The sequence below is a fragment of the Phyllostomus discolor genome, chromosome 6 (assembly GCF_004126475.2).
Source record: "Phyllostomus discolor isolate MPI-MPIP mPhyDis1 chromosome 6, mPhyDis1.pri.v3, whole genome shotgun sequence".
In the NCBI taxonomy this organism is placed as follows: domain Eukaryota; kingdom Metazoa; phylum Chordata; class Mammalia; order Chiroptera; family Phyllostomidae; genus Phyllostomus; species Phyllostomus discolor.
In genome coordinates, this window is record NC_040908.2 from 102,045,898 (window position 1) to 102,058,598 (window position 12,701).

General features: G+C 34.9%; 1 protein-coding gene across 1 annotated transcript in view; it reads left to right on the forward strand.

The window, feature by feature from the left end:
• CFAP300 (cilia and flagella associated protein 300) overlaps positions 1-12,228 on the forward strand; it is a 32,172-nt gene extending 19,944 nt beyond the window's left edge. The window contains exons 5-7 of the mRNA XM_028516348.2: positions 2,751-2,923; positions 9,014-9,080; positions 11,985-12,228. Of these exons, the coding sequence (XP_028372149.1) occupies positions 2,751-2,923; positions 9,014-9,080; positions 11,985-12,113 (369 nt within the window). The 3' untranslated portion in view covers positions 12,114-12,228. The remainder of the gene's footprint in view (positions 1-2,750; positions 2,924-9,013; positions 9,081-11,984) is intronic.
• The last annotated feature ends 473 nt before the right edge of the window (positions 12,229-12,701 follow it).

Here is a 12,701-nt window from a genome sequence, read left to right on the forward strand (position 1 = left end):
TATTCACAAAGTGGTTACAAATTAGGGCTTTGTTATCAAACACACTTAGGTTCATATCCAGGCTTTACAACTTAATAACTTATACTTCACCTCTTTAAGCCTTGGTTTCTTTATCTATAAAATGGGAATAGTGTAAGAATTATGTGACAAAATGCATTTAAAGTGCTTAGCACAATGCCTGGCACTTAGTAAGCTTTCGATAATATTAACTACTAATTACTATTATTATTCTACATTAAGAGAGACAGGAAATATACAAGTCTAATGTATCCATTACATCCAAATCTAATGTAATCCAGATAGAAATGAACTAGGGAAGCTACTGATGCCCCATAATGAACAGAGCAGTCTTGTCTGTAAGAGACCCCAAGGCATCCAGCTAGTCTATACATTGATCTACACTAGCAGCACAACACCTAAGAGAACTCTTCATTTAAGAAAAATAAAATGAACTAATTGAGAATAATTAAACTCATCTGATTGAGACTGTATATAGTTTGGTTTTAAGTAAAGCATATTTACATATAACAAGATAATATAAATACTGTACAGTAGGGATCTTACATTAATTTCTACTCTTGCCTACCAAAAATTGGAAATTATCCTTAGAAAGTGTCTGATCTAGTCTGGGTTTCTCTTCTTTGGGTAGGACTAACCTCAGCTCTTCTCTCTGTCACTGATCTGTGTTGGCATACTTAACTTTTTTTGTCTCAAGGCCCTTACCCCTAATTTTGGAGAGTTCACCAACACTTCTACAGAGAGCCACAGCAGTGGACTTTTTGAAAAGGAGGATTTGCTTTCCAACAGAGTACTCTGTTTAAAACTGCCTGCTGTGGCCAGTCTTATTTATGCCATGAATAGCACCTCTATTCAGGAAGTGCTGGGACTCTTTTTCTGCTACTTGCCTGTATGTTTTGCTTGTGTTCTTTGCCACCCTGTGGCAACAGAAAGTTTTAACTTGGTTGCTTTCTGACTGGAAAAGTAAATAAATGACTTCCAGATTTAGCCTAAAATTAGAAGGGCCCCCCATTGTGCAGCAACAAAGACTCTATTGGCACACTGTAACATAAGTACTGATAATAATAACCTCCTTTCTGACTGCGGCTTAGAAGTTTGGCTCATTAACCATTGCACACAAATCTGTTAGTGCTGTAACTGGACCTGTATGTGAATGGAGAGGGTGATCAGCCATAGAATGTTATTGTTTTAACATTCATCCCAGAATTTTTCTAATTATTGTAATTTTTAAATTGCACAACCTAATCAATTCAATGTATGAGTGTTCATAAGAAATGTATTATTAACATTAAGAAATGAATGAATGTGTATCATTCTTTTTTTGTAAATTAAATTAGTTGGGTGACATTGGTTAATAAGATCTGTATATTTCATTGTGTGCCCACCACCCAAAGTCAAATAATCTTCTATCAACGTGTATTTAAACTATTCTTTCTTAAGAGCTTTAGTCACAATTATATTAAGCCATATCTTTAAGTAGCTACAAACTTGGGCTTTAGTATCACATCATTCCTTACAGATGGGAAGGGAGGAAGAGATGGGAGATGTGTAAATAGCACACCCAGAGGGCAGTAAACTATGGACCACTTCCCCTTACCTATCTTTTACTATATATAACTTTGACTTTCGTCAAGTCATTATCAGTAAACTGTATATAGACAATACCATAGAGTTTATTATGTTTTAAAATACCTCATATAATGAAACTTGAGATTGGGGTAAATAATGCATTAAGCTTAATCAATTCTTACAACTAAGTGTACTTCTTGCACTAGACAGTGATTGCTGTATAACTTAATGTTTTCCTCTTTTATCTATCTGGAAGTGTTAAGTGTATGTACAACTTTTACAGCTTTCCTCCATTTAGAGTTCTTTATGTGTATTTGTTTTCCCATTTTGTTTCTTGGTAACAGTTTTTTATTATTATTTTTTCTTATCTGTATTTTATTGTTAGCTCTTTTACTATCTTTTTTTAAAGTAGGTGGGGTATAAACAATTTTAAAAAAGAAATATATGTTATAACATACATTCATCACCTGTTCATTTTCACCATAGTCAACAAATTAATTAATTGCCTGTAATTCCCAATGGTATAAGAAAATCCCCAACATCATACCTAGTCAAACTGTTTTCTGAAAGTGGTAGCAAAGTCTCAAGACTGCAAAAGTTAATGTAGATTTGTGATGGGTAAGGTGATATTATTAGAGAACAGGAAAAGGAGAGGTGGTTATGAGGCTCTAATTAACTGATATGTTAAAAATGGAGTAACTGTGGGGGTAAGAAAAGTAGTGATCCAAACACTGTAAAGTGAGGACTTAGAAAATGACAATTGTGTTTAGCCTCCAGAGAAGCAAAGACTATAGACCTAATGTGATAGAGAAGTTTCTCCACTTATTTGTGTTCCTCTTGTTTCCAAATAAGATTTAAGGCAACTCAACACTAACTTGCAATAGCACTAAAACAATTACCAAAGACAAAAACTAGAACATAAAAATGTAGAAGAGAAGGTTTAGATTTAGATTTATTTCTTTCATAGAAGATCAGTTTCTAACAATAAAATGGGATGAAAACAAGTGCTGCACATGTCATAGACCACACTCTCCAATTGCCTCAGGATTGGTTGTTAAAATAGGTCTAAAGTTATTTTTAAATATATGTTGAAACCTTCAAAAACATAAAAATTAGAACCTCAAATTATATTACATTAAGATGAATTTTGTCATCTTACATAGGTTTTGCTAGTGGAAGACTCAGAAAAATATGAAATATTCAGCCAACCAGATAGAGAAGAGTTCCTGTTTTGCCTTTTCAAACATTTTTGCCTTGGTGGAGCCCTTTGCCAATATGAGGATGAGCTTAATCCATATCTGGAAACAACAAAGCTTATCTATAAGGATCTAGTGAGGTAATGTTGCTAGATTACAATAAGTAAACATCTGGTTAATAGAGTAAATAGTTTAACTATGGTGAGATTACCCAGCATCTCTTTGTGGTCCTGTTAGCAACCAAAATGTATAAAAATGGCACCACCCTGACCCCCTCATTATAGCCTCCTCCTCTTCCTGGCTAGGAAATGTCTAGATTTCCCTGACCCTCTTTTAGTGCTCAGTCCCCTCACTGTCCTGCCTCTTCCCCTTGTTCCCTCATTCAGACCTGCTACCTGCTCCATTCCTCATTAGCAACTGCTCTCTTCCAGGTCTCCCTTTCTACCCCAGACCTCCTTTTAGATCTCAAGAAAATATGAGATTCTCTCAGGATATTTGAATTTGCTTGACTAATAGTAGAAAAAATCATTACCTTTGTTCTAAAGAGGTGGAAGAATTTTCATCTGGATGTAATCTTTACTTTTGCAACCTAATCCCAAATCCCAGTTTGTTTTGTGTACCATATTTTTGGACTATAAGGTGCACTTTTGGGGTGGGGGGTGAGGCCCACAAATATGGGAGGAAAGGGATGCACGTCTTATAGTCCGAATGTAGCTTTACATTTACATTTACATTGGTGAAATATTATGTTACTTATGTTATTAAATATTTTACCACATTTTTTGCTTCAAAATTTTTTTCCTGTTTTCCTCCTCTAAAACCTGGGTGCATCTTACAGTCTGAAAGATATGGTATTTTACTAGAGTTTTATTTTTCTTTTTGAAGATCAAATGAGTATAAAAATTTTATGCCTTTTATTTATACTTTAATTTTAAATGAAGTGAAAGTTCTTTGGTTGAGTTTTTTAGTGATGAAGATACTGAATCATCTTTATAAGCATAGGAGACAGGAACAAGCAAAACAAATAATCCCGGAGTTTAGTTACAAAATATGCTTTACTAGGAAAACAGCAGAATTTGCTACTTATTGAACTCTTGACTGTTACACTCAACACATCAATTCTCTTATCCATTCCATGTGTCATATAACTATACAGCAAACTGCCCGATTTACCTATTTTATTTAGTTAATTTCTGTCATATGGTTTTAAAAACAAAAATATTTCTATAAGTTGTCTCTGATTTTTATGAAAAAAATTATTAAAGATTGTTGGAAGAGATAATGTTAGTAACAGAATTTCAGAAAAAACATATACATACCTACATCAAAAGTATTCTGTCCTTATAATTTGCAGCTCATGAAAACTTACAAAACACTTCTAGCACTCCCTGTAGATACTTCTCATTATACTGTAGACACACACACATACTGCCACCAAAGTGTTTTGTCCCTCATCAGCCACATGAACCTGTGGAATTCCTCACTACCATGCACTGTGGAGGAGAAAATTCTTTTGGAGATATTTGAAATATAAATTTAGAACCTAAACACTGAAGAAACTTCTGCTTTTTCCAACATTCCCTCCCCTGGATTCTCACCAGTGATTCTCTTCCACACTCTTTGGGTGCTAAGAAGAAGTATAACTCAAAGAGTAATGGCCACTTGTTAAGTGAGTAGCCAAAATTCATGGCATCTTACAGACAAATAGGAATTGTGTCCATGGAATAACTTAAACAGGCAGCCAGCTAGTGTTAATATTGTGCACAGAACTCTGCCAAACTCTAAAAAAGGCTACAAGAGGAGCATCAGACAGTCCTTAACCTTAAGGAAACTACAACAAACTAACATTAAATAATAGTAAAATAATTGTTTAAAATATTTTATAAGTAAAATTTTATATAGTCAAACATTCAATTAATTATAGGCAAATGTTTATAGCTCTTTATATTTTAATAAATACTCCAGAAATTGAAAAGAGAAAATTGTCAATGTCAGTAGTCATGGAAGTCCATGAGCACCAGAAGAGACGGAGGCAGTCTGTTCCCAGTTCAAGGGAGATGCACCATAAGACCTCATGGTAGGGGAGGCTGAGAAGGAGCACAGCCCAATTATAGCATAACTTTTTTTTTGAGAATCAAAAATATTTCTCTCAGAATTGAAATTTAAGCATGCTTATTATTAAGAATTTTTTTGCTGAATGAGGAGGGCATATGAAATTGTCTTTCCAGAGCAATTTCAATAAAAAAATTGTAATTCGAATAAATATTTGGTTAAGGTGGCTTAGATGCCAACACAAAGCAATCAAATAGAATAAATTATCTCAGAATCCCTTAAGAGCTATACTGGTTTGCTTATCACATGCACTGCTTGCGGCTTTTCTAATATTAGTTGGGCTGATTTGTATTAGATGCTGTATCACTTGGTAAAGCTAAAGATGTAGGGTGGACTAATAATAGCAGTTATTAAGTAATATGAGGTCTGTCCAGAAAAAGTCCAGGCATTGTTAATATAACAAGAACAGGTTGCACAACATTGATGTAACCTGGTAGCCAGAGTGTGGACTGGAATGTACATGCAAGAACAATGACAACTTCACTGTATTAGTCAGTGGGGTCAGTAGATGCTGTTGAGTGAGCATGTGTACTGTATGCCCATTGCATTCAAAATCACTGATTGAGTAGAGCAGTGAATCTGCTTCAAATTTTACATTAAGCTTGAACATTCCTCCAGGGTAACTGTTCAGATGATTCAGAAGGCCGCAGCTATGGACAACTGCTAATTGGCAGCTTCATTAAAACAACACACCTGCTCATGCATCACGTCTTGTGCTGAGTTTTTTGGTAAAACATCAAATCACTCAGGTGACTCAGCCCCACTGCAGCCCAGATTTGGCACCTGCAACTTCTGGCTTTTCCCAAAACTAAAATCACCTTTGAAAGGGAAGAGATTTCAGACAGACCATCAGTGAGATTCAGGAAAATATGACAGGGTAGTTGATGGTGATTGGAAGAACTAAGTGAGACCCCAAGGTGCCTAATTTGAAGGGGACTGAGGCATCATTGTCCTATGTACGATGTTTCTTGTATCTTATATCTTTTTCAATAAATGTCTTTTTTTTCATAGTACATGGCTGGATACTTTCTGGACAGATCTCAGTACATAAGTTAAGGATACATAGGTAGAACTTGGAGTATCATCAGTAATCTCTCAGAACTGTGAGCCACATATTCAATTAAGTCATGTGTACAAGCTAATTTAATCAAGAACGATATTTTTTCCTGTTCCTTTACCTGAATTTTGGATTCTTTTACATTATTTAAACATCTGCTATCTTTCTAGTTATGTATGCAATATCTGCTTTACAGTATCTAACCTGCCCTTACAGATAAACATCATTACTAACCTATTCTGACATGTTTGTGGATGTTGGGGACACATTGCAGAGTCTGATTTTAGGAGTCTCGGACTCAAACAAAAGGATAAAAACATTTCTTAAGATATTTTATCCCTTATCATTATTACAAGTTCTATAAAATACACCTTTTAAAAGTGTTGGCAAGTGTCTTCTTTTTAAGTTTTATGGTTTCTTAAATAACATAGGCAATACTTTAGACCCTTTTTAATTAGAGTAAATGATCAACTGTTTCATTACATTTTAAAAATATGCAGAGATAATTCTACAATTATTAATGGTGCCTTTGTCTTTTTTTACTTTAGACATTAAACAAATGCACTTGTCAAAGTTTTTGGAGAGGTTTCCCAAACTATCTGTCCCAGATGTGAAATTTTATGATTTGAACTGAGAGGCTTAGCTTATGGACTTTGGATGCTAATTAAGCAGTGGGACTCTTATTTCTTAAAATGAGCAGAGTTACTTAGAGTGGTCTATATACCATGTTTAGAGTCATCATGGGACTGATCCTCAGAAATTAGCACAAATGATATTAGTAAGAAACCATTTATTATATTACTTTATTTCTAGACTACTAATATAATCACACTTTTAAAAAAAACTATGTGGAAATTATGTCCCAGCATCCTTAAAAACCTATCTGGAAACTGAGTTAGTGATTGTCAAAAATATCATACAAGGCAATGATTAGTAGCAAAGCTGAGGTCACTAATGAATATCACTTTACATTTCCTTTTCTTTCTTAAGAGATACCAGACAGGTGATAATGTACTTGACCTATAAAAATTTAGACAAATTATCTTATAGGATATTTTAAAGTGATAGCAATATGGGATTAGAGGCAATAAAATGGAGTAATATGATTTATTTCTGTTAGGAACCAACTTTTGACGTATAAATCAGTTTCTTTTTTAAGGAATACACTTATGGTACATGTTAATATGTGTTAAGTGGTTGTTAAATGAAGTATCAAATACTAAATTTTCCTCTAAGTTTATTTGAAAAGCACAAATTTTACAAGGGGGTTTTAAAATTTTTTAACTGAGGAGTAATTTACATACAGTAAAGTGAACAAATCATAGAGAACATACAGGTTGGTGAATTTTTATATAAGTTTACACCCATATAAACACCCCCAACTCAATATCTTAAGTTAGAGGTAGCTGTAAATATGTTCTGTATTTTGATCTGGGTGGTTTTGTTGGTATATACAAATGTTTTATATGTAGTGGTTATAGCACAGCATTTAAATGTAGTCTTCAACTTTTAAAAAGTATGTCTTGCGCATTAGAAAAATAAAACGGCCTCAACCCATGTCATAGAAATATATGGAAATCAATTTAATTATGTGATTCCTGGGTTTAAATTGGAATGAAATGTTTTAGAGATAAAAGCTGCCTAAGAATCTTGAACCCTGAAATAACTTAGGTCTGGCCATCCCCAATAGGTACATAAGCTGAAAGACACACACACACACACACACACCCTCACCCTTCCACAAAGTTCACCTTTTTTCTTCCTCCTCCTCCCCTCTCTCTCCCATTACTTTCACATAAGTATTGAGGGAGAAACAATGCTTTCACCCAGTAAAGTGAAGAAGAGGGACATCTTCCATTAAATTTAACCTATACCTTCCATACCTGAACAGTACCCCTGATTCATATTTATTTATAGAGTGTGGGTATAGGATAAACAGGTGAGGTGTGGGGAAAGAGAACTGGACTCTTGTCACCTAGGTTCTGTTCCTAGAAATACCACTTTTAGTTGGAATATATTAAATATATCATTTAATTTTTCTAGTCCTACTGTTTATAAAAGTAATGAAATAATGCCTACTTCATTGAATTGTGTAATCTTTATGAGGTAAATTATTAAAGGTATTTTGCAGATTATAAAGCATTATAAACATTATCTGTATATATTTATATGTAGGTATCTATCTGTAGCTTATTTTCTCAATCCTCAGTTTGCTTCCCCACTATGTATTGCCACAGGTCATCTTTTGTAGGGAATGTAACTGAAAGAGAGCTACTGAGAGACAATGCTTTTAATATCATATAATTTAGTAATACACAATTTAACAAGTACTTTCTATATACATTACCCCACCTAATTCCCCTATAATCCTTAAAAGAACCATAGTATGCCTTGTTTACATATGAGAAAATTGAGATTCAGAACAGTTAATCTTGTTCAAAGTGAAATAACAAATCGGTGGTAGAACTAACATGTGTGTTTAAGTCCTATAATTCTTTAGTTTATTATTCATTTATCTACCCCTTACAGCTGTCCACACTTCAGTATAACTTTTACCAGTTCCTGTTTTCCAATAATTATCTCTGCCAAGGAGTCATTTCATCATTTGAGTCTCAGACTGACCTCAACCTTCTAAAATTTTATTTTCTGCAATTTCAACTTAGTTGACTTTACATCATCCTTGAATGGAACTGCAGATGCCATCCTTTTTGAACCACTTTGGTTGGATGGTATATATTTCCATGTTATACTGGGTCCAGCACAGAAGTAAGGCCTACTTGAGTGTGTTTGGTAGGGTAATAATATGGGTATAATAATTTATAGTTTTAATTTGAACATTTGACCTAAAATGTTATATGGTATGCTTGAATGTGATATTGTTATGTTACAGAATTACATGCTTATGATTTTGTAGTAAAAGATTTTGTAATAAAAAGGGGCATTATTTGTGCCAGACTCTGTATATGATTAAGAACACCTGACTACTAAAATGTATCAGTATTTTAAGTGTATAATTCCAATGTTTGTTATATTTCAAATGTACCTTTCCTCTCTATTTTAGTGTTCGGAAGCATCCTCAAACAAAGGAAATACAAATTACCTCTTTCATCTTTAAAGTTACAGCATATGTAAGTGGAGGAGAAATTTGCTACCAATGACTTTAATTACTTGCTATTAATAAGGTTGTTACAATTGAAGTTAACAAACAAAGCTGTTATGCCTAGGAAAAAAGATGATGATATTTAAAGAATCAGGGGCAAAAGGATCAGACATATTATAAATGCAAGCATCCTAGACACTGGGCAAAGAACTGCACTCACCTACCTCCGGGACCCTGTTCTCTGTGCAAGAATATCAGTTCTGACCCCTGGCACTGGAAGGTAGACTGCCCCCGTTCCCAGAGTGGAAAGGGGTCATCACCCAAGGTCATGGCTACTGTCGGGGACCACCCAGGGAACAGGTTGGTCCCAGGGAATACTCATATTCCCATCTCTACTGAGGAGTCCCAGGTAACTCTGGATGTGGCAGGAAAGAAAATCAACTTCCTTGTTGATACTGTTTATTTTGTCCTTAACCTCTTTCCTCCAAGTCAGTGAAGATAATAGAGTTTGAAGGAAAACTTAAGACCTATTTTTATACATTCCCTATCACTTGCCAGTTTGAGAGTCAAATATTCAAATGCTCCTTTTTTTAAAAAAAAGATTTTATTTATTTATTTTTAGACAGAGGGGTAGGGAAGGAGAAAGAGACAGAAACATCAATGTGTGGTTGCCCCTCTCTCTCTCTCTCTCCCCCTACTGGTGGGGACCTGACCTGCAAACCCAGGCATGTGCTGTGACTGGGAATCAAACTGGGGACCCTTTGGTTTGCAGGCCAGCTCTCAATCCACTGAGCCACACTTGCCAGGGCTCAAACACTCCTTTTTGATTGTTCCTCAGTGCCCTATTCCTCTGTTAGGCCAAGACCTTTCAGCCTGAATGGGAACCATCCTGTTGTTCCCTGAAGAGCCACTTGAGTTAAGCAAGGTCATAATAATCAGTAGTAGCCCAAACCAGAAGGGAATCCCCAGTTCAATTCTGCATGCAGTAAACCCACTAGTTTGGGATTCTGGGAAGAGCAGAGTGCATTACCAGTTAAAATCCAATTAAAGCCCAGGTCAGATTATCCTCACAGGAAGCAGTATGCTATTAAACAAGAGGCTTTGGAAGGGTTACAGCCTATATAAATAAACTTATACAACATGGGCTCATAGTTCCTTGTCAGTCTTGCAACACTCGCATCTTACTGGTGATAAAACCCACTGGAAAGTATAGATTAGTCCAGGATCTAAGGTTAGTCAACGAAGCAGTAGTCCCTTTACATCCAATAGTAGCTAACCCTTATAACATGCTCTCGCAGGTACCTGATGATGCTCAGTGGTATTCAGTGTCAGATTTGAAAGATGCCTTCTTATGCATTCCTTTGCATCCCAACTCAATATTTGTTTGCTTTTGAGTGGACTAATCAAAAGATGGTGATACATCAGCAATACACGTGGACTGTATTGCCGCAAGGGTTTGGGGATACTCCTCACCTCTTTGTTAGGGTATTAGGAAAGGATCGTAGAGAGCAACAGTTACAAGGAGGTGCCATTTTACAATATGTAGATTATATACTAATCTACAGCACCTCTGAGGAGGCTTCTGATCAAAATACCATCCAGACTCTGAATTTCTTAGCTGAAAGAGGGTATCAGGTATCAAAGAAGAAGGCTCAGGTTACCAAACAAAAAGTAAATTATTTAATGTATATTTGACTCCTGGGTCTAGGCAATAATCACAGGAGAGAATTAAAGCCATTACTGAGTTAATTCCACCTGCTAAAAAAAGATTTAATTTTTTGTTAAAATTAAAAATTTTTTAAAGATTTTATTTATTTATTTTTAGAGAGGGGAGGGAGGGAGAGGGAGAGAGGGAGAGAGGGAGAGAGGGAGAGAGAAAGAGAGAAAGAAACAGAGAAACATCAATGTGCAGTTGCTGGAGGTTCTGGCCTGCAACCCAGGAATGTACCCTGGCTGGGAATCGAACCTGGGACACTTTGGTTCCCAGCCTGCACTCAATCCACTGAGCTACGCCAGCCAGGGCTAAAATTAAAATTTGATAAGATATGGTTTTATTTGGAAAACAGTGTGAACCTTTTTCCCTAGCTTCCTTAAGAGCTAAATCTGTGACTTAAGTGGAATAAAACATAGTTCTCTGTCAAACCACAACTTATAGGTCAAATAAGTAAGAATGCCATAAATGTATATATATCACAGAATCAGATGCTTGAAATTTAGTATACAAAAGATTATTGGCGCCCTGGCTTGTGTGGCTCAATGGATTGAGTATCAGCCTAGGAACAAAAGGTCTTAGGTTCCATTCCCAGTCAGGACACCTGCCTGGGTTGCAATCCAGGTCCCCAGGTAGAGGTGTGCAAGAGGCAACCAGTCGGTGTTTTCCTCCCTCTCTTTCTCCCTTCTTCCCCTGTCTTTAAAATAAAATCTTAAAAATAAAAATGGTTAAAAAGTAGTTTTAAAAAAAGATTACTGGCACAAATGACACTTGCTAAGTATCTTCATTTAATCAGTTCAATATTTATTATTTACTGTGTGTTAGCTTCTTTGCTGGGCTAGGTACTTTTGGCTGATAAACGAAAGAAATATAGTGCCTCTAAGTACATAAGGACCACATTTTAAAAGAAAACTAAGAAGAAAATTGAAAAATATAAATTTTTGCAATATTAGCACTTTATAAGCACTTTTTAAAAAGATGAGATTTCCTTTTGAACTATGAATTACAGAAGGTAAAGAATTATGCATGTTTGTGTTGTACTAATACATATGTTTTGTTGGCATAGTAGACTGTGCTGATGATATTTTTTTAAATAACTGCCAATTTATTGTCAAGATTTGATGTTTTGTGACATTTTCACAGAAAATATACTAGTTAAATATGTTGATTATTATTTAAATTAGGTTGTATACTAAGTAATTTTAAGTTTATCTTTTTCAGGATTCTGTTGGTTTATGCTACCCTTCGACAAAGAGTCATGAACAGACATTTTCTTACTTTATTGTGGATCCCATCAAGCGTCATCTTCATGTTTTATACCACCGTTATGGTGTGGGAGAAATGTCTTAACAGTATTCTTTCAGATTATTTGTACTTACTATTTTTTATTTACCAGTTTTTTACTTTATACTGATTTATAGATAAACAATTACTTTACAAGTTAATTCAAGTAAAATATAAAGAACCCACTTAGAGCAGAAGCAAACTAATGCCAAGATGCCTTTCTTTAAATTTGTCTGGAAAGCTAACATAGGAACCAGATTTCATTCCTGAAATAATCTGTACCAATACATTTGGATAATTTTTACAGAAAGTTATAAAGAACTAAAACTCTATTTTATGTTTTTTGCATTAAGATTCGAGTGCGTCTTTAAGTTTCCATGTATTTTATTTTAGAAACTAATTAATTCTGGAATGAAATTGTGGCAGAAAACGAAACACCTCTACCGCTGATTATTAATATGAATTGTTAGCATTTTTAATTTTAATTTTATTTGATTACATTTCTATATTGCATGAAGATTTGTATCTCGAGGACTGTGAAAAGCATAACAATTCCTTTGCTTCAGTTGTCCCACTTACAATCCTCAGTTAAAAAAATAATGTTTTGGCCCTGACTGGTGTGGCTCAGTGGGTTGGGCATTACCTTACAAACCA